At 40.9% G+C, this 21,926-nt stretch overlaps 1 protein-coding gene across 3 annotated transcripts in view; it reads left to right on the forward strand.

The window, feature by feature from the left end:
* Nucleotides 1-21,926, forward strand: part of LRCH1 (leucine rich repeats and calponin homology domain containing 1) — a 633,328-nt gene that overhangs the window by 252,498 nt on the left and 358,904 nt on the right. For all 3 annotated transcript variants that reach the window (XM_085621846.1, XM_085621844.1, XM_085621845.1), the window contains exon 2: nt 4,124-4,268. In XM_085621846.1, coding sequence (XP_085477972.1) covers nt 4,124-4,268 — 145 coding nt within the window. The remainder of the gene's footprint in view (nt 1-4,123; nt 4,269-21,926) is intronic.

Genomic DNA, 21,926 nt, shown 5'->3' on the forward strand with positions numbered 1-21,926 from the left:
TGCAACTGATGGGGTGCGGACGACCTGGTGAAGTTCGCGTTACACTATTACTAAAGCAATTGAAAACTACTTCCAAAACATGTGCAACAGGAAGTGTTCCCATTACCCTCTACCTCATAACCTTATTTTCCGTAAATGTAAATGAGTCCGTGTCACACTGGCGGCCATGATAGGATCAGGTCGCCATACGATTTGCGAATGATGAAACAAAGAGCCCTTCCTTTCATTTCACACAAACCAGTTTATTTGCCTGACCTTGGTATGGCCGCCGCCGATGATCTCATGTGCGGTGTAGTTTTGGATTCACAGGTTTCGGAAGGAAATTCTAAAGAAATTACTGGTAACATTCATTCAAGTTAAGAAGAGGTGCGTGTTGAATGTAAAGCGCAGCAAATACATGACTCGCATTCCCTGGATCCATGCTAGCAATTGGTCCTGCCCTGGATTTCCATTCTAGAACTGATTCTATGGACTTTCACTTTAAATCCCAAAATGCAAAACTTATACTGGATAAGATACTCACGCGTGGACCTCCGAAATACATGCAATGAGACCTTTTGGCTGCTCTTTTAAAACCTTGCCTGCTAATATCTGGAAACAATTTTCGTGGTGTGATGGTTTCATACTTCAAACCCTACTGAGTTAGGTAGCTTGGAAAACCTAGCGCAGATGGGTCCTGGGAAGACAATGCTGTCTAACTCGACATGCAAATTACGTGGTACTTGTATAGTCTCGGTAGGTCCCAGGATTTGCTAGTTAACTGTAGTCTAACAGATGCACTAAGTGAGGATTGTATGCAGCGGTGGAAGTACATTAACAAGCTTTGCAAATGCAATAGGTCTCGCATTTGTTGGAGATGAGTAATTGGCATTATAAATGCCAAGGTTTTAAGGTCGAGCCTGGGCAGCACATGCGCTGCTCTGCAACATACTTTATCGGAGTATAGCATGGAAGCTCCCCCAATATTTGTCATTGGCTTGTGTCATTGTCCTAAGTAAATGTTGGCTTCTGATTTGTTAATAGGCTTGTTAGTCCCTCCTTAGTACCGCTTTATCTTAATTTGTAACCTCCCATGAGGACTGGCCCTTTTACTTTGATTGTTACACAGTTTGTCTTTTTTAGTCTGTAAGCGCTATTTTCTTTAATGAGTTTCTCCTACTGTAGGCACAAACATGCTTTCCTGCAGCATATGCGCTTTCACTTTCGGAGCAGCCCTGGACAATGGTGGCCGCTTCTTTGAATAGGTCTCGCATTTACAAAAGTTTGAGCTATTGACATTGTAAATGATAATGCCTTTTATTTATGTGTTAATTAGCAAAACAGATCAATAAAAGGCATTGCCATTTATAATGCCAATAGCTTAAACTCTCGCAAATGCGAGACCTATTGCATTGCAAATGCTTGTTTTAAATGGCCTAAATTTCTGATTTTAGTATTCAGCATAGCTATTTTTATGCCTGGTGTTATTCAAGACCTTTCTGTTTTACTAAAATTGTTTGTAGAACATTTTTACTTATAGAGGATTTCTGCCAGCCCTCTTCATCCATTGGTTAGTTATTGTCATTCACATTTTCCCTGTGCCCAGTACAGCACCCGTCATTGAGCAGTAGGTCAGTCTGCTTCAGCCAAAGGCTAAATTCACTGTGAGTGAGGGAATTCACACACACATTAGTTCACGTGGATGCCAGGGACTAATATGGCAATGTATGCTTTTTGAGACCAATAAAATATATTTTTATTTTGGCCACCGTTTGTTTTTTAGATTGACTAGGGCCCAGCATCTTTTAACACAATAAAGTTTTGCACAAACTCTGAACAAACTCCATTGGCATTGACAAGGCAAAGGACTAGCAGAGAATGGCCACCTGTAGTCCAGCGCTGCGCCTTCAAGGTCAGGTGCCTTATTTTTAAGTCACTCAATGGGAAAAGTCCTCCATTTGTGACTAACCTGATCAACAAGTACGTTCCCACGCGAAATCTTCACTCAGCACATAAGTCACTTCTGTCCGCCCCCTCTTTTAAATTAAAGCGTACTGGTGGTGCCAGGTTTTCCATTCTGGCCCCCTTGCTCTGCAACTCTTTTCCTTCCGAAATATGCCTCTGCACCAATCTCCTCAGTTTCAGAGGCCTTCTTAAAACCTGGCTCTTCCGTCAGGCCTTCTAATCTGCGCATCTGAACCTGGGTATTAAGCAAAGTAGCGCCATGAAACCTCCCCAGTGTACGTGCGCTTTACAAATTAATTTTAACATAACAAAAGACCTGCTTCCAGGTGAGAAGCTATATTGGTATCCGAAGGAAGAGGTAACCTGCAGAAACATATTGATGTACCAGGAATTATTTGAGTTTATTCTAATAAAATATGACACTTTGTATGCATACAAAGATACAACCACACACCCTCCTAGTCTGATCCTAAGAGAGCCTTTAAAGTGACCAGCATTCATCCAGTGGTGGAAGTGAGTGGTAACTTTACTACTGTACTGATACAAATAGAGTGATGTGCATTAAGGGCATGGTTTACTTGTATTGGTATTCTAGCCTAGTCACTCCCACTGTGTTTCAGTTTCAAAGCAGTGATGTAACATAGGCCCCCGCGGTGCCCTGAGCTCCAGGGGGCCCCCTCAGCACAGTACCCTGGCCTGAGAGCTCTTGACTGAGTCCGGAGGGGGAGCCCCTCCATATAAGGTTTTGTTATGACACTGTGTCAAAGCCACGTCTTGAAGCACAATGCATTACAGCCTTGCTTTGAATTCAACTGACATTTGGACCATCACTGGTGGTAATCCAAGGCTTCTGGTAACGGTGAAGCATTCGTTTTTATAACTTTCCACCTAGATTAGGCTTGGACTAAATCATCCTAGAGTCTTGGGAGATGGGTGGGACTGGAGTTATGGGAGAAGAAATTGTTATTGTTATGTGCCCTTTATTTACCCGTGTGAGATTTTTTCATGGAAGGCTGTCCCTTGATAATCACAAGTGGTAACATGCATGAAAGTGACAACTGAGCGAAGTCCAGAAACGTAGATGTAGCACTGAGTAGTCAGCTGAATAAATCTTATTCACCACAGAAATGCTCACAGAATGTAGGAAATGCTGCAGTCTGATGTCCATAGTACTTATGTCTGATAAATATACTTCTATATTTTATAATAAATATTATTATCATCAGGAATTGACAATTTGTTTCCCTAGGAGACAATACTACAGACCTGGATGATTCACCAACCGTGTTGGTAGCAGAAGCTTCAGAAGCTAATCATGATAACACTCAATTGTAGAGTTCTATTCAATGATTCAGTCTACATTTCACTCACCTCTAAATCCATGCTCAGCTCTGCCATGGTTCTGCAGATGAGCTTTCCAAGTTCCAATTAAACCACTGTGAATTGACTCAGTCTGAACTTCTAGTGCAACAAAACTCTGCCCTCAACACACCTATTTTATTCCAGTCTCTTTCAACAGACGCTAAGCCTGTGATATCATGGTCTAATATTGGTTCCGCTAGGAGGTTGTTTGCGGTAACCGATCGCTTGTTAATCTAATTTAGCGGTAGGTGAATCTGAGCACATCTACCCCTGTGAGCATAGCAGTTAATCAGGGCCTCTTGTCATCTGCTTGTGAAGGAAGTTGATCACACCCAACCCTGACATTATAATCTCCATGACCCAAACACCAAAACACCCTGTATTGAAAGCAATGGTGCTTTTGCTAACCAGGAAATATGTCATATGTGCCAAGCTGGTTGGATGAGAATGTGTGAGACAAACCCTCATTAAGAGGGGAAGAAGCAGAATCCAGGAGTCTGAATGCAGCACATGTCATTGAGCATCACAAGGTGGAGAACCTCCTGGATTCCGCACCTTCCAGTTTAGAAAGATAGGTGTCGCCCTTCTTTCGGTAAATGACCTGGGATAGTACTGGTCTTTACAACTCAGTAGGTTCTGCAATATCAAGTGACTTTTAAAGAAGTTAAGGAGAGTGAAATAAGAGTAGTGGAATATGTTACATTATTTACCGATGTATGATGGTCTTATATGATGTATCTTGAAAAGAATAATATAATCCAACACTAGAAACATTATTATTGGTTCAATATCTTTATCTTCTTTCTTCTTTTCCCAGATCTTTCCAAAAACAGGCTTACGGAAGTGCCAATGGAAGTGTGCCATTTTGTGTCGCTAGAAGCACTGAACCTATATCACAATTGCATCAAATGCATTCCTGATGCCATAGGACATTTACAGATGCTGACTTACTTGAATGTGGGGTAAGCACGCAATTCCATTTCACTATACCCGGAAAGAACCTGAATATACTTCCTTGTCTGCTCAGGTCTACAGGTGTACCGGCAAGATGTTTGCAAATGCTGCTGCAACTGTGGTTTCTTCTGGTCACATGAGGTTGCTTCATTTATTAATTACTTCACCATTTTAAAACACACAGATTTTTTTTTTTTACTCCTTGGAATCAACATAGCCAGTGTGTGCCCCCTTCCACAGCATGTACCTTGAAAATCCATGCCACTTGAACAAATATTTATCTGTACAGTCACAGAATGAAGTAGTCAGTGGGAAATAATGGGACTTATTTTACGTTCGAAAGAAACATGACAGTGCTGTATGTTTAACAAATTAATGGAATGGGGTTAATCAGATCCTGAAATACAAAGTCCACGGCTTCTAGACTATTCGGCTGTGGTAAACTGATAGGAGTGCAGCTTATATCTACATGTGGAAGTCCAACCACCTCGCTGAGATGGTGAGATCCGCTCCACTCGAAAACACTGACTGCTGTGGCTCTCATTTTAAAGAATTTTATGCCAAAATATGAAGTTCTTTTTTTTAGTCTGCCTGCACTTCACTTAAATCGACTCCACAATGTCTACTACCAACATATCGTCACGGTATCTAGAAGTGGTGTTATGTTTCCAGTGTTTAATTACCTTGACGTGCATGCTGATATTGAGTTAAGTATTTTAACATACAGCTATTTTAAAGCACGGGTTTCTGAGGCACCGTGTTCTGTACATTCACTTGACCCTCCTTGTAACTGGGAACAACATCCGCTATATTGTTTTTTAGGAAAGAAAACTTATTCAGTGACTTCCAGGTTTGACCTTTGTGAAAGACAAGCCTTAAATTCTGGTTTATGGAGTCACCGCCTGCTCTGATTAGCTAGTGGTTAGCTGGTGACACCATCATATTGGGCACAGTTAATTCCAAGACAACAGAAGTCAAATATAAAGCTGGTGCGTAAACTATACTGAACTTTAAAACTCAATCCACTCTACAGAGTGAGTGTAGAATAGGTTCACAATAGAACAAAAAAACGCATGTGATGTTTCAAGAGGCTTATATGCACATTTATTGCAACTGTAACAGCAGCCCTGAAAAGTAGATCTTTGTCATAGGAGCTTGTATACCAGTATAGCGCTTCTTGATCATCTGCAGCTACAAAGAGAAGTCCAGTGAGGAGCTGAGAAGGGCAGTAAGTAAGCTATTTATTATTTTGGGAGGGATTTGGGTGGAATGCCCCTCCTGTTTTAAGTCCTTTACTAGGTGTATTCCCATATTCGGCACTGCTAATGAAACCGAATAAAAAATAAAATCCCAGCTTCAACTGTCCCCAACAAGGTGTAAATGCCATAGAATGCACTGCTGCAATCTGTCAAATACTGTCAATGTACTGAAAGTCTTCTATCTGCATTTGCCACCCAAAGGACAATGAATTCAGTCAATCTGCACTGGTTACACTTCTCTGTAGTCCTTTTGTGTTTTCTAAATGTATTTCTAATTGCTTACTTTATCATTCACTGATTCTTCATTTCTAGACCTAGCCAGTCTCAGAACTAGATTTAGAAGTTCCTTGAACTCTGTAGATTGTAGCTCAGTTTTCAGGTGGAGCATCCTTGTATCATAAGTAGATCATGAGTAAACATTGACATTTGTTTCTGTTGTGGCCCAGCTTTTCCAGAATGAGCCTGATAAACTATATCGTTCACAGAAACGTGTGCCGCCAGTCATTAAAATCTAGCAGTTTTTTATCGATGGATGGGTCAATCTTTTGTCAAGTCAAAGTTCACACCTACTTCTTTCTTAAGGACTGAATCGTACTACAATTCTCTATCCACTTTAGTAGGGTAATGGTAAATCACCCAACATGGACATCTGGCTGGGCTCTGACAGTGGAGAAAGGACAGTTGGCTCTTGTTGATACATTTCGGATTATTTACCTGTTCAGATTGCTGGGCAATTATATCAGTGCCAATGAAGGCTACATTCTAAGTACCACTGAAAGAACTCAAGGTGGCTTCAGTATCCTGGGTGGTTGAAAGTGTGTCCCAAATGGATTTGCTCTTAAATGATTAGGAGGTGGATAGATGGGTGAAGGTTGTGATAGTTGAGGAACCTGTGCTCTACTACCTGTTCATGCTTGCATCGACAATGCTAGAGCAAAGCAGTTATCTTGCTGGTTGTCGTGCCATGGAATTGCCGGTGAGCACGTTGGAGTTTAGGTCCGTGCTTCTCATCTGGTAAGATGCATGCAAGCTGTCCGGCTAATGTCCGCAGCTCTCATTGGGTGAACACAAGCCCATATCCCATAACGCTTTGACACAAGTCCCAGATAAAGCAACTGGAAACAGCCCAGACAGGAGGGAGAAAGAAGATTAAGGAATGTACTGAAGGTAAACACATTTATGACTCCAGAAGAGAAAACAGAAATAGAGCGAGTTTTCAACTACGTGAAAGCATTAAAAAACATACATTAATATTATCCTGATGCTTTTATATTCCCAGCAGACCATCACCTGTTGAAATTAAATAACAGGTTTGTTTAGAGGATATGAACTTTGTAGCTTAATGTACAACTCATTGCAAACACTAACGTATAGTGTGTTACTCTACAACCCCTCATGGCTTTGGACACCTTTGATTGGCTTTTGCTCATTTGTGCTGTTTCTAAGCCACTCCTCTGCAGTAATCAATGTGGCACCAATTATGAAGATAGCCTAAACAATACCATTTTACAACTTTTGTTCCTCTTGGAAAAAAACTAGCAAGACCTGGTTTAAGAATGGCACCACAATACTCTTTCACAAGAGTCTGGCAAACATATACCTTTCTTTATGGCCATCTAGTGTTGTATTTGCCTAAAATAGTCTCTGTTTGGGAACATATAGTAAGCAAATGTTCCACTAGCTCTGAATACTACTATCATGTGCCTAAGCAGTCTCTTGCAGTAGATAATAGTTGCCTTTGCAGATTCTTACAGGGATAGAGTTCCCGTGGTAATATTTTTTCCAAAAGATAAACTCATTCCTTGGCTTTCCTGGTTTCTGTTTTATTTGTTGTGAATTCAGGTGAGGCTTTTTCAGTGTTTTCCAAAGTGTTTAAAGATGTAAAATCAGTGGTTATCAGCGTTTGCTCTTTTCTTTACTTTATACAAAATCATGGGATAGTGTTTTTTTGGTGCTTATAAAAAATGTGTCCTTCATTTCTTCCTTCCATCGTTAATTCCTACTGTTAACTGTTTCATCCTTTTTTCTTGTTCCTAATTGTCTTCTAAGTACAGTTTCCTTGAATTTGCTCTTCCAAGAAACTTTACTGTTTCCATCCCTCCCTGTCTCATTTCCCAGTGACCCAGTCCCACCCTATGTCCTGAATGCACATGGATGATGATTTGTTTGCACCACATTAAGTTTAGATTGCAGCAGATAAAAATGTTACTGGTGAGAATTTAACACCCCATCCTGCTGCTCTATTCATCAGAAAAATGACAAAGATTGACTGAATGAAGATTTTGTACTTGGGAAATTATATATTGTGGGGTGTTGGTGCACTGAGAGAGCTAACCAGTATCACATTGCCTTTTTCTTTGTTTTGCAATATCAATAAAGGATTGGGCTAATAAATCTAGTAGTAGTATCTTGTCCAGGTTTGTTCCTCCTCTTCGTAGTCATAGGGTAGACATCTTGTGAGGAATTAATATGCAGACTGTATGCTGTTCGGTTTTTAGTGGCAGCACAGCAAACTATGCAGCTGTGTGGCTAAGCTAGTAAAGCAACTTTATGACCTGCAGGAAGCCTTGAGTTGTTTGTTTGAGCAATTCATACCATGAATAAAGTTTCTTTTTCATTGTTGGTCCATGTCTAGGGAATTTTGTTTGTTTGAAAGCCAACAGAAGGGCTGCTAAGAATTAATTTTTACTAAGCATGTTGGCCTTTGTTTATTTGAAAGCAGTGCAGGGACTCTACTCCTTTCAGGTATGTCGGAGAGTTCCCCAAAGCACCTTAACTTTATGTCCTATTAAGTATTCACTGTTGTAGTGCATATCCAGTCATGGGGGAAAGGAACAAGCACTGCTCAATAGGATTCCAAAAGTTAAAGTGTCAGTTATAGTTGGGTTAAAAAAAAAAAAACGTAGAATTTCATAGTAAAAACAAGGGTCAAAGGGGCGTTAGTAAGGTGACAATGTCAGTTAGAACATATCATTTTAACCTAAAACAGCAGCTAAATTCACCAGATATAGTTAATTGAATTCTTTTTATTTATTTTTAAATTAGCCAATACAACAATACAACAATACAGCACGGGAGATAGAAACCAAACACAATTTGACACAGACATAGGATGATACACATAAGTGAAACATAGGCTAGGTAAAGCCGGTAGCAAAGGAAATAATCAAGGGATTAGGGAAAAAAAGCAAATAAAGACCACAACATTATTTAACATCGTAATGTAAAAGTACTGAAACAGGACTATTCCCATCGCAACCTAGACCAAATTCTTTTGAACCTTAAACAGGAGCGAGGGCCTCTGGGGGGAACAACCTTTACAACGCAACTTTTACAACACACTACACTTACAACGCATTTTTTACAACGCAACATCCACTACAAAGCATTCCATTACATAGCATGACACTACAACGCATTTTTAGAAACTACCTTTACAACGCATTCCATTACATCGCATACTACCTTTAAAACGCATACCATTACAACGCATAATATTACACTACACTATCCAACACTTACCCTACTGTTCCATTACATAGCATGACACTACAACGCATTTTTAGAAACTACCTTTACAACGCATTCCATTACATCGCATACTACCTTTACAACGCATACCATTACAACGCATAATATTACACTACACTATCCAACACTTACCCTACTGTTGCACCCCCTGGAGTTAGAATAGTAATTTTTACCCCTATACTATCCAACACTTACCCTACTGTTGCACCCCCTGGAGTTAGAATAGTAATTTTTACCCCTATACTATCCAACACTTTCCCTACTGTTGCACCCCCTGGAGTTAGAATAGTAATTTTTACCCCTATACTATCCAACACTTACCCTACTGTTGCACCCCCTGGAGTTAGAATAGTAATTTTTACCCCTATACTATCCAACACTTTCCCTACTGTTGCACCCCCTGGAGTTAGAATAGTAATTTTTACCCCTATACTATCCAACACTTTCCCTACTGTTGCACCCCCTGGAGTTAGAATAGTAATTTTTACCCTATACTATCCAACACTTACCCTACTGTTGCACCCCCTGGAGTTAGAATAGCAATTTTTACCCCTATACTATCCAACACTTACCCTACTGTTGCACCCCCTGGAGTTAGAATAGTAATTTTTACCCCTATACTATCCAACACTTACCCTACTGTTGCACCCCCTGGAGTTAGAATAGTAATTTTTACCCCTATACTATCCAACACTTACCCTACTGTTGCACCCCCTGGAGTTAGAATAGTAATTTTTACTCCTATACTATCTAATACTTACCTTAAATGCAATTTAATATTATGCGTTGTAATGGTATGCGTTGTAAAGGTAGTATGCGATGTAATGGAATGCGTTGTAAAGGTAGTTTTTAAAAATGCGTTGTAGTGTCATGCTATGTAATGGAATGCGTTGTAGTGGATGTTGCGTTGTAAAAAATGCGTTGTAAGTGCATGCGTTGTAAAAGTGTGCGTTGTAACGACATACATCCGCCTCTGGCCTTAGCTAGGTCAGATTTGGACTCAAACACCTGTCTTAACAGTACCCAAAACTCGTTAATGTTTGGAATGGTAGCTTACATTTTAGGCAGTACGACTTAACAGAAACTCGAGATTTTGGCCACTTAGAAATAAGCTCTGGCATATAATTCAACATAAAGATTGTCCTATGCTGCTTCAGTTTCAAACTAACGGATGCTACTGATCGATCTAAAGTATCCAAGGCCTCCTGTATATATTTTGCTGATATATCAGATACAAGAAGCCAGCTTAATTTAGCAGATATCAGCATGCTGTCGTCGTGAGCTAATGAGATGAATGTACTATTTGAAATTTTAACAGACTTCCCATATACACCTGACAATATTTCTGAAGTATATGGTATATCTAGCAGTTTCTGTCCGTGTAGGAAGTAATGCCTTACATGCAGATATTTTAAAAAAGAGTTCTGCAGAAGCCCAAACTCCTCTTTTTGTTTCAAATATGTTTATTGAAAATGTAACACACAAGTGAAACATATGTAGCCCCACCAAAAAAAGACATAAGAAGAACATTGTCACTCAATTTGGGTGTCAGAGCATTACAAATAAACGGAAATAAAGGAGTTAGTACCTACACATCCTGGCCCACAGTGTCGGAGAAGAGAGGGGAAGAAAAGCATGAAGCAACAATATGCCACTGATCCGGGCTCGATTATATAACTTTTCTCAGAGTTCGAGGGTCACACAGGAGAGGCAATGGACATCACTAAGGTCTTATCGAGATTTTCCCCAGCCAACAGCATTGGGTGTTTTATATAACGCAACCAGAAAGATCACCTGCTCATGCACTTAACAACCTATTAGATCAAATTGATCGACACTAGGGGCATATATCTCACAAACATTAAAAAGGAAGAAAGAAGAGGAAAAAAGACCGGAAGAGGGTCAAACCGCTCAACCAAGCGAGGGAGCAAGGAAAGTTGCATTAAATATAGCCTGTGGATGGAGGGGGGCAGAGGTCCCATTGCAGAGGGCGAGGTGAGGCCTTTTTTTTGTGGAGATTTTGGTTCCGGAGGGCCTCTGGCCCCTCAGACTTCAAACAGCTGCAGGCACGTAACCTAGGGGGAACCAATCGAGAATATTCCATACTAGAAAGATGTCGTATTAGGGGCTGCCAAACCCGGGTGAATTTGGTATTAGCGTGATTGATACGTGCAGTGAGCAATTCAAGGGCTAAAACGTGCCACAAACGTAGAAACCAAGCGGCCATTTGGTGGTGGAGGGGGTGGGGTTTCTTCCAAAACAAAGCTATGGATTGCCTGTCTGCGCGCAGCATCTGCAACCAAACTCCTCTTTTAATAAGAAAAATAAGTGCAACCCCTGGCTGTCATACAGCTGCCCTAGGTTACTTCCACTCATATGTTGCCAGGCTTTCCCGACAAAGTCCTGGAATATTTCAGGGAATGTTGGATTACCTCATGAAACATTAAAGTAATGTATCGAAGGCAGAGAGCATTTCTTACAGATTTCCTGTCATATTCTGATTATGTCTCTGACCACCTTAAATCTGACCATTTGTAATAATTAGGATCTATAGTCCTGTAAAGAATAAACCCAATCGAAGGACCACAGGCTAATTGGTAAGCCAGTGTAGATAAACCGGATTCATGCCTGTTTAATAGGTTCTAGATCTGCCCTGCAGCCCAGTAGTACAAATTAAAATCTGGAAGATTAAAGCCCCCTTGTTTGTAAGTCAATTTAATAAAGCTGAGAGCCCTTCTAGCACACCTGTACTCCCAAATTAAACTGCTGATAGCACTTTCTAGACGCTTGAGAAAAGATCCTGGGACCCGGAGAGGGATTGAGAGGAACAAATATAAAAACGTAGGCAATATATTCATTTTTATTACATTGCACCTCCCAAAAATACTGAGGGGAAGCCGATGCCAGCAGCGTAGCTTAGCCTTAACCGATTTAAGAAGTGGCTCATAGTTGAGAGTAATTATATCCTCCACCTGGCTACTAAGGCGAATACCAAGATATGTGGCGGTATCTGTGACCCCTAAAGATGTTAATGAGGTATCTGGTTGATAATTAAGGACTGTCTGAGTATTAGCCAAGTTTAGCTTGTACCCACCATAGAAGGAGCCAACAAGCTCTGCCTCTTCTGTAATACAAGCTATAGCATCTACTGGATTGACAGAGAAGACGGCGATGTCATCCGCATATGCAGTATGCTTGAGTTCTCTACCACTTAAGCTTACTGGGAGAATCCCCACATTCCGCAAGAGGTGTCTTATAAAAGGATCGATGTATAAGGCAAATAATAACGGGGAAAGTGGGCAACCCTGCTGTGTGCCCTTCGGACTGGGAAATATGTTGAAATGCTGTTCAGCTTGACTTTAGCTACTGGGTTCTTATATAATTTCTGTACCAAGGAGTTAAACTGGCTACCAAGTCCAAACGCTGACATAGTAGACCAAAGTGCATCCCATGCTACTCTCTCGAAGGCCGTCTCGGCATCCAGCATGATCATCACAATATGTTTTTTTAATTTACCAGATAAGTCGAAGGCTGCAATAGCAGTATTAACATGAGCCGAAGTATCTCGGGAACAAACCCATGTTGTTTATCAGAAACTAAACCATGAATGAGAGGGGCCAAACGTTTTGCCAATAGTTAGAACATTTTAGCATCAGAATTGATCAATGAGATTGGGCGGTATGAACTTCTTTCTTCAAGCGGTTTTCCCTTCTTGGGAAACACCACTATGTTAGTCGCACTCCAGAACAGGGGCTTCCCCCCCTTTGTAATATACGCGATTAAGTCAATAAACTCGGGTCCCAAAAGGTCCCTAAACGTTTTGTTAAACTGAAGTGGGAGAGTATCCTCGCCCGCTGCCTTGCCTGAGGGCAGGGCCTTAATTGCGTCATCAACCTCAGCTACCCCTAAATCCCCTTGAAGCAATGCCATCTCCTGGGCATCAAGCCGGGGTAAGTGGCTCTCTTGCAAAATATTCAGTTCATTGAATTCACTATAACTTGCGTTCAAGAGTTCCTATAACCCGCAAACTCACCATGCACTGCTTTTACCTTCAAATGTAATATAACCCATGACATGTTCAATTACTTAATTGACATCACTGATGACATCTGAAATTACATAATTCATACAAAAAAGGGGGGTTCCCAAAACGTGCTTAAAATCCAATGCATTTTATATAGACTTTTATATTTCACATAGTCTCATTACCGCTGAACGGATTGTGATGACATTTCACAGCAATGTACATTAGTCTATGGAGATGATTCTTTTTGCCATTGCAAGTGATGGTATGAAGTGGTTAAGAAGTCATTAAGGCCAACCACTTAGTTATATGTTGAAACACAATACTACTAAGAGTAGCACAGAAGCCTGAAAAATAAAGTAAACTGCATATGTAAAGTTTCAGATTTACTACATGAACAACTGAAAGACCCATTTATGGTCACATGCTAATGGAAACCTATAAATAAATACAAAATTAATAGAATACTTCTTAATCTACATAAGGTTTCTTTGCATGCTCTCTAGCTTACAAAATATAACTTGCTCAACAGGCCAAACCAAAAACATCTTCCTTATGCACCCCTGTGCAACAAAATAAAAAAATGACCTAGCAGGGAGCCACACAAACTAATATGTAGAGGACATGATAATTAAGAGAAACATTTTTAATCTTAATTTTTATAACAACAATGATTAGCATTCACTTTGGGTTTCATATCTAATAAAATTCTACTAAAAGTAGCAAGGAAACCCAAAAAATAAAATAGACTGCATTTATAAAGTTTCAGAACGACACGAACAACTAAAAGACACATTTATGGTCACATGAATATGCAAACCAATAAACAAATGCATAACATATACAATAGATAAAAAGAAGGAAATCACATTAAATCTGATTGTGACTCCGTCTTTATAGTTAGTATTCCCAAAGATAGGAATTCCTCAAATATTAGCTCCCTAATAACTTCCCACTCATTTGACGAACCACCACAAAACTTTCCAGACCTATAGCATTTTCTAAATTTTCAGATGATGCAAATCTTTGTGGTGAATCATTAAGAGGGTGCAAAGATAAAAGAGGGTCCCAAAATGAGTTTTCCAACAATTCATTTTCCATGGACTATTGCATTTGACATAGTGCGAGAACGACTGAATGGATTTACATGAAATTTGGTAGGATTATACAAATGGTGCAGAGATGATGCTGTTTGGGGGCTGCAGTTAAGTAGGGTAAGTGTTTTTTTAAGATATAAGACATCTAAACTTAGTGATATTTGTCAACACAGCCCTTTTGTGAAATGTCACAAACTTTTGTGAAACTACAGCGGAAGATGGTCGTAAACTTAAAAATACTTTTTTAAAAAGTTAATACATTTCCCTACCTACTGCAACTTTAGTAAAGTGGTAATAGATAGGGACTTGCTACTTACCTATATGTAAGGCCCTAACACTGAACACAGTCAAAGTGTATTAAAAACAATATGGCTGCATTTTCATTCTCTAAAACAGCCATTGCCCAATTATGTACTGACTTATCGCCATGTACCATGGTATGCTGCAAACCTATCGTGGTATACCATGGCCCAAAATATAACTAATGCCTAGCTCTATTATTGGCTTGTGGTACCAAGGCGGTACCAAGCTATACGGTATTCCACTCTACACTATTATACTGTACGCCACTCCACTCTACTCAGTTCCACTGTATGCCACTGCACTGTTATGTCACTGTATGATACTCCACTGTACGCCTCTCCACACTATGCCAATCCAGTGCATGGCACGCCACTCAGACACTTCATTCTACGCTATTCAATTGGACGCCACTCGACTTTACACCACTTCACTGTAGGCTATTACACTGGACTCCACACCACTGTATCCCACTCCAGTCTACACCACTCCATTTTATGCCACTCCACTGTACACTACTCCAATATACACTATTACACTCTACACCACTTCACTTTACAACACTCCCCTCTACGCCACTCTACTCTACACTGTGCACTGTATGCCACTCTGCTATACCCTACTCCAGTATATGCTATTTCACTTTACGCCATTCTACTGTATGCCTCTTCACTCTGCTATTCCACTGTATGCTACTCCACTCTATTCAAAGCTATTGCATTGCACACCACTCATCTGTATGCTACTCCACTGTATGATTTTACACTCTACCCTATTCCAGTGTACGCCACTCCAGTCTACTCCACTTAACTGAGCAGCACTGCACTGTACGCTACTTCACTATACACTATTCCAGTCTACGCCACTCTACTGTACACCACTCCACTCTACTCTACTCCACTACATGCCACTCCACTATACGTTACTCCACTGTATGCCCCTCCAGGGTACTCCACTCCACTCCACACCACTTTACGCTAGTCTACTCGATGATATTCCAGTCTATGCTATTCTACTCTACACCACTTAACTGTACTCCACTCTACGCCACTCCACTCTATGCAATTACACTGTACAAAACTTCAATCTTTGCCCCTCTACTGTTTTGTGCTCCACTGTACACCACTCCACTATATGCTATTACTCTCTACCCACCCCACAATACTCCAGTCTACACCACTTCACTGCACGCCACTCCAGTGTATGCTACTACATTATATTCTATTATTCTTTACACCACTCCACTGTGCGCTACTACACTATACGTTATTACACTCTACGCCACTCCACTGTATGCCACTCCCATCTACGCTACTCCATTCTTCGCTCTTCCATTTTATGGCACTCAGATGAATGCTACTCCACTCTACACCACTCCAGTGTACTCTCCTCCACTCTATATAACTCCACTGTACAAAACTGTAGTACACTCTATGTGACTCTACTGGACTCTGCTCCACTCTATCCCCGTGCAGTCTTCTTCCCAAATTTGCACTCAACTCTATGCCTCTACGCTCTGTTGTACAACACTCTTCTCCACTTTACAGTTTTCAGCACTGTTCAACACAGCACTCCACTCTACTGTATGGGACTCCAATGTATAAGTTTCCTTGACTCTCTGCTATGCCACTTCAATGTCTGCCACCACGCTTTATGCTAATCCACTGTACCCTACTCTACCCCACTCCACTGTACACCACTCCACTCTGCGCTATTCCACCCTATGCCACTCCTATCTTCTACACTCCTCTACATAGTATTCCACTGTACGCTATTCCACTGTATGTACTCCACTTTATTGTAATTTACTCTATGCCACTACAGCGTACGCCACTCCACTGTATGCCGCTCCATTGTATGACACTTTCCTCCACTCTATGAAAGTTCACCATACTTCATGGGACTCTACGACATTCTTCTCCACTCTATCCCCATACACTTCACTGTCCAACTCTATACTCCATGCGATGCCCATACACTCCAATGTACCGCACTCTTTTCTATACAACACAACAGTTGACGTTACTGTACGAGACCCCACTGCAATCTAAAACAGTTTACTTCCTACACTATGCCAGTACACTCCACGCCACTCTACGATACACCAGTACACTCTACTATATTTTACTCAACACTACGTTACACCTCTCAACTCTACTCCACTGTACAAGACTTTACCTCACTCTACGCTACTATTCAACAGTCCACACTAAGGAGCTCCACCGTTTCACATGCTACTGTACTCCATGCATCTCAACTCTACAACATTCTACTACATTGTATTCCACTCTCCTCCTGTCTATACCCCTTCACTCAACTGTACCACACCGTAGTATACTGTATGCCACTGTACAACACTTTACTCCACTCTACTCTGTGATACTAGAGTTCACTATACAACACTGGACACAGCTCTTTGTATGTCACTTCACCCCCCCCCTTTACTCCAACCAACTCTGAAACAGTACTCCACTGTATGCCACTCCACGCCCCTCTGCCATTGTACTCTATAACACTGTAGGTCAATCCCCTCTACAACACTGTACTGTACACCACTCCAATACCAACAAAACCAAAAACATGGTATTTGGCAAGGGAGTGGTCAAAAATTCAATGATACAGACTGGGGGAGAAGTACTTGAGAGGGTGAGACGCTTGGATTACTTAGGAGTTAAGGTAGTGGGGAGTATAAAGTGGAATGATCAGTTAAAGAAAAGTACACTACTACTAGAGCACAGAGCAAATGCTATTAGTAGGCTGCATAGGCAAACAAGTTCCTGTGCAGTATCGCCAGCCCTGGAAGCCTATCGCGGCAAAGCACAAGGGGTGGCCCTATATGGAGCGGAGATCTTGGGATGCACTGATGTTTCTCAACTCACTGCTACAGAAAATGGATTTGCCAGAAGGCTGGTCTCTGTCCCCAGTAGTACACCACTAATTCCATTGTTTTAAGATTTGGGACTCAAAAGAATTGCAGATTTGGCCGCCCTTAGACCACTTGTTTACTGGATTCGATTATGGGTCACTCCCTAGCTGAAGGAATTCAGAGATTGCCATGTTGAATTGCTGTGTATAAGAGGTGCCAAATCAATACCCTGGGTCAAATTTGTCTTCGACTGGTTTAACAAGTTGGGACTGACAAGGTTATGGATTAACTCAGAAAGAATGTGTAAGGCCGACTTTAATATCTCAAAATCTAGTTATTGGACTTACATTCAAGATATTCACTTAAATAACCGTTTATTTGGTAAATTAACAAACAGATTTTAAGATATTAAGCCGTTTTCTCGTTACGAGGATTTTTTAGATTTCATCTTCTCCCCTCTAGCAAAAAGTCTTTATATCCGTTTTCGACTTGGCCTTTGAGATCAGTAACTAGTCAATGGCTCAAGGCCCCTCAAGCGACTAGGCCAAATTTTTATATGACTTTTTTATTCTATCAATATCGATTTTATATATATATTTATATATAGCTGGAAGATAGTTCTCATGCATTTTTTATGTATTTATTGCTTGATGTGCACACAGATTTTTGACTTCTGCTTTCATTTTGCACATTAGTAATGGCTTAGGAAAATGATTTTTTGAACAGTGATGTTTTTTAATACATTGTGCTGTGACATGTCCTAAAATGGTTTTATGATATATCTTTTGTAATGTTTTTGTACATGTGCACTTTGTTGGTACTCGGTTACGGAATAAAGTTCATTACTACTACTACACCACTCCCCTCTACAAAAATCAACTAGACTGTATGCCAGTCTACTGTAGTCTACATCACTTTTAAATATGGTACGACACCCAACTACACTCTACAGTACAACACGCTACTCCAATTTATGAGACTTTACTCAACTGTATGCTATGCCACTCCACTCTGCTGCACTCCACGCCACTATACTCCACTCTACTCCACTTTATCCCGCTCTAGGCTACTGTACTATACTCCGCTCTATGCCGCTCCACTGTTCGACATTCTACTCCACTGTATGCAACCCCACTCTACAACAATATACTACACTCTAAGACACTCTGACACTCTTCTTCACTCTATGCCCCACCACTCTGCGCCACTGTGCTGCTCTGTATGACACCCGACAACACACACTACTCAACTTCTCTCTACGATACGCCACTCCACTTTATGATACAGTACTCCACTCTGAAGGTATACCCCACTGTACTCTGTGACACTCCACTTGACGATACTTCACTCTGGCACTCTACTTCAATCTCCTCCTCCCTAAAACACTCTATGCCACTCTATCAGTCGAAACCCTACTCTACTGCTCAACATGCCATTCCACTGTACAACTGGCTGCTCTAGTCTACGATACTTGACTCCACTATGTGAGCCACCATGCCACTACACTACATAATGCTTTACTTCACTGTACGATATACTACTCTACTTCACTCTACTCCACTCTATTCCAATCTACAGTTCTCCACTCTGACAATAGACTTTACAACACTCTCTTCCACTGTACTGTACCACTCTCCACATAACAACTCTCCATTTCTGAAACAGGACTGTACTAATTGAAATTCAATGAAAAACCAAAGGTTAAAGCTTAGTTCTAGTTAGGAAAACTTATTTCCCCTATAACAACTAAGTTTGAGCCACACAGACTTTAAAAATTATAACGTTATAATTATAACTTTCATTTACAATTTATCCATCATCTTCAAATTATTATAAGTAGCGGACCTTGCTACACACTCTTTTCAGCTTGCTATCCAGACAACACTAACTATAACTCGCCACTACACCATGCACTGTGTTGTGACAAATAAGGTCATTTTAACCCCTTCGACGCTCATGACGGAACGGTTCCGTCATGAGCGTCGGTTGAGCTGTGCTCATGACGGAACCGTTCCGTCATGACCACGCCCGCGCAAGCAGCGGCCAGCACCGCGGGGGAATCCGCCCCGCATGGAAGGGGTTAAAGTTTTAAGTGTTATTATGAATGATTTGATTTTACATGCTAAAAGTGACGTAATATTCAATTTCTTTCTTTTGAAAATAACGTTTGAAAATCGCTGTAAAAACACCACTGAAATCCACAAATAATAAACACTGAAATGGGAAAGCCTAGTGAATTCATTAAAAATATAGGATAGAGAACACATGCATGTTGCCATCAAAAGACTTTGGAATTAGAGTTGCTGGACTCTCATATGCAGGACTTCCTTCTCTAAGCTTTCCAGGAGTGCAGACTCCCAGCAGGACCAATGTGATCTGAGAAAAATGTACAGAAGGGGCATCCCCCTTGAAAAGCTAAGTGCTGTCAATCTATTCATTGTGCTTCCACCCTCTTCACAGTGGTGGCTGGGAGAGGCAGTATCTGAAAGAACAGGAATCGATGTCCCTGGATCATGGGACCCCGCAAGGTGAAGCTCTGTCATGACAGCCAGCGCTACTAAATGCACCCTAGGGAGAAATGAGAGTGGGGATGCCCCAGTCCTCATGATATTTGAAGCTCGATGAACTAAAACTATATTTTATTGTTGAGTTGTGCAAGCTTAAAGTGATCAGCAAACCGCCCACTCAGCGCCAGATCTGTGAGATTTGGAATTCCCCTGACAGCAAATTGTCTGTGCAGACATGCAGCTGATAGAAAATGTGTCCAGTTGCAGAGACTAATGACTGGCAACTTTCTCCTGCCTCCCTCAGGTTTGTGAAGACCTGAGTGATGTGGAGGAAAGTTGATGTGACCATAAGCCATCATTCTGCCATTTCACGCCAGTCTCTGGAAACCCAGTTCTTTCACAACAGGGAATTGAGACGCTCCTCGAATATTTTTAGGTTTCGCCTGCACAGCGCTTGCGCTGTGCTTGAGAAAGCTATTGTTTTTAATATAAACTTAAGTGACTTAAATCCCGCTGCCTCTCTTTCCTGTCTTCTCATTGGTTCCTGTGCGTGCTACTTACGTTTCCTCCATTTCTATTGGCTGTAGAATATTTTCCTGCATTTACCAATGCTTGTTCCTCATCTGCTTCTCTTATCAGTTTCCCATAGCTGAAATACTGTTAATATCCGCTTTGGTGGAACTATTCTTTCATAAAGTTTTGCCTCTATTTGCTTTTTACTCTTGCAGGATATTTATTTAACAATTTATCCCCCGGAGAGATTACTTGATATGCATAGAATCACAGGATGTTGCGCCGCAGAGACTCAAACAGGCATCCCCAGTTCTCAAGTCAGCAGCTCTTGCCACTGTGCCACATCATCTCCACTCCCATGTTATTTGTCAGGGAACTCTTTCCTTCTCCCAGACGATGATTGATGAAAACGGCTTTTTATTCGTCACATAGGCGAAACCGATGCATTGACAATGCTTTCTTTGATTGTTATTGCATAATAACAGTGAATAACTGGATTCAGAATCTAGCATTCACACATATGGATAGTGTATCACAGGCACACTTTTTAAACCAGTGCTGGAACAGGGATGGCAGCCCATAATTGAAAAACCTGTAGTCTTCAAGGGTTACTTCCTTACATGGTTTTCGTGGTAAAATCAAATAATTACTATAGAGTTAAAGCATGTGCTTTATTTCCACAGATGTGTGAATCAGTGCATTTTTTTCGCACAAGCTGCAAACTAACCAAATGTGCTTCAAATTAAAAGTGTAGATTTATTTCAAAATCAAATATTCCTGGCGTTTTACCTTTTCAAGAGATAAAGTAAGCTTTCCAAGTATTAACAAATTTAGTTTAGATTACTTCCCATTCTCAAATTTGTTAATACCCTGGCACCTAGGGGTGGGAAGGGAATTGCTTCAAAACTGTTTAAGAAAAGCTTTGTCACTGCTACTGTGCACATATCTATGCATTCAACCAAACTGTTTGGCTCAAAAACGTCTTCTCTCACATTAGTGATTTGTTACATGGATTCCAGTCTAATACCTTTGTGGATTGTTTAATTCTTTTTAATGCTTTTCCTTAATTCTGCTTAATGCTTCTCCTTCCTTTTCTTCTTCTCAGGCAGGGAATTTGTGCTGCATCGCTCCGGCTTTAAACAATCAATGGTTTGCAATGTCTGACTTAACTAATCCGTGCATCCCTTGGTTGGGAAAACATCACGTGGTTAACCCCTATACTCAGTATGATTCGATGGACCTAATACCAATGGTTGCAGACTGTCTGAGCTAGATATGGGAGATCCACCAGGAAGCGCTATAATGGAAGATCCTCCTAAGCCTTTTATTGGTGACAAATCCCTTTACCCCCCCCCCCCCGTTGATTACCACATCTTCATTACCAGATTTGATGAATTTGACTAATGGATAGGTAGAAGGCTTGGATAGTCTCATGATGGATTGCATAGGGGTGTTCCTGTATGCCTTTCTGCAAAATAATCCTATTTGCTTCTGCTATAGATGAGAGGTACATCCCTGAATGCTCCGATGTCCTACAGGTTGTAGCTTGGCCTCATCGATTTCCATTTT

The sequence above is a fragment of the Triturus cristatus genome, chromosome 8 (genome assembly GCF_964204655.1).
Source record: "Triturus cristatus chromosome 8, aTriCri1.1, whole genome shotgun sequence".
Classification (NCBI taxonomy): domain Eukaryota; kingdom Metazoa; phylum Chordata; class Amphibia; order Caudata; family Salamandridae; genus Triturus; species Triturus cristatus.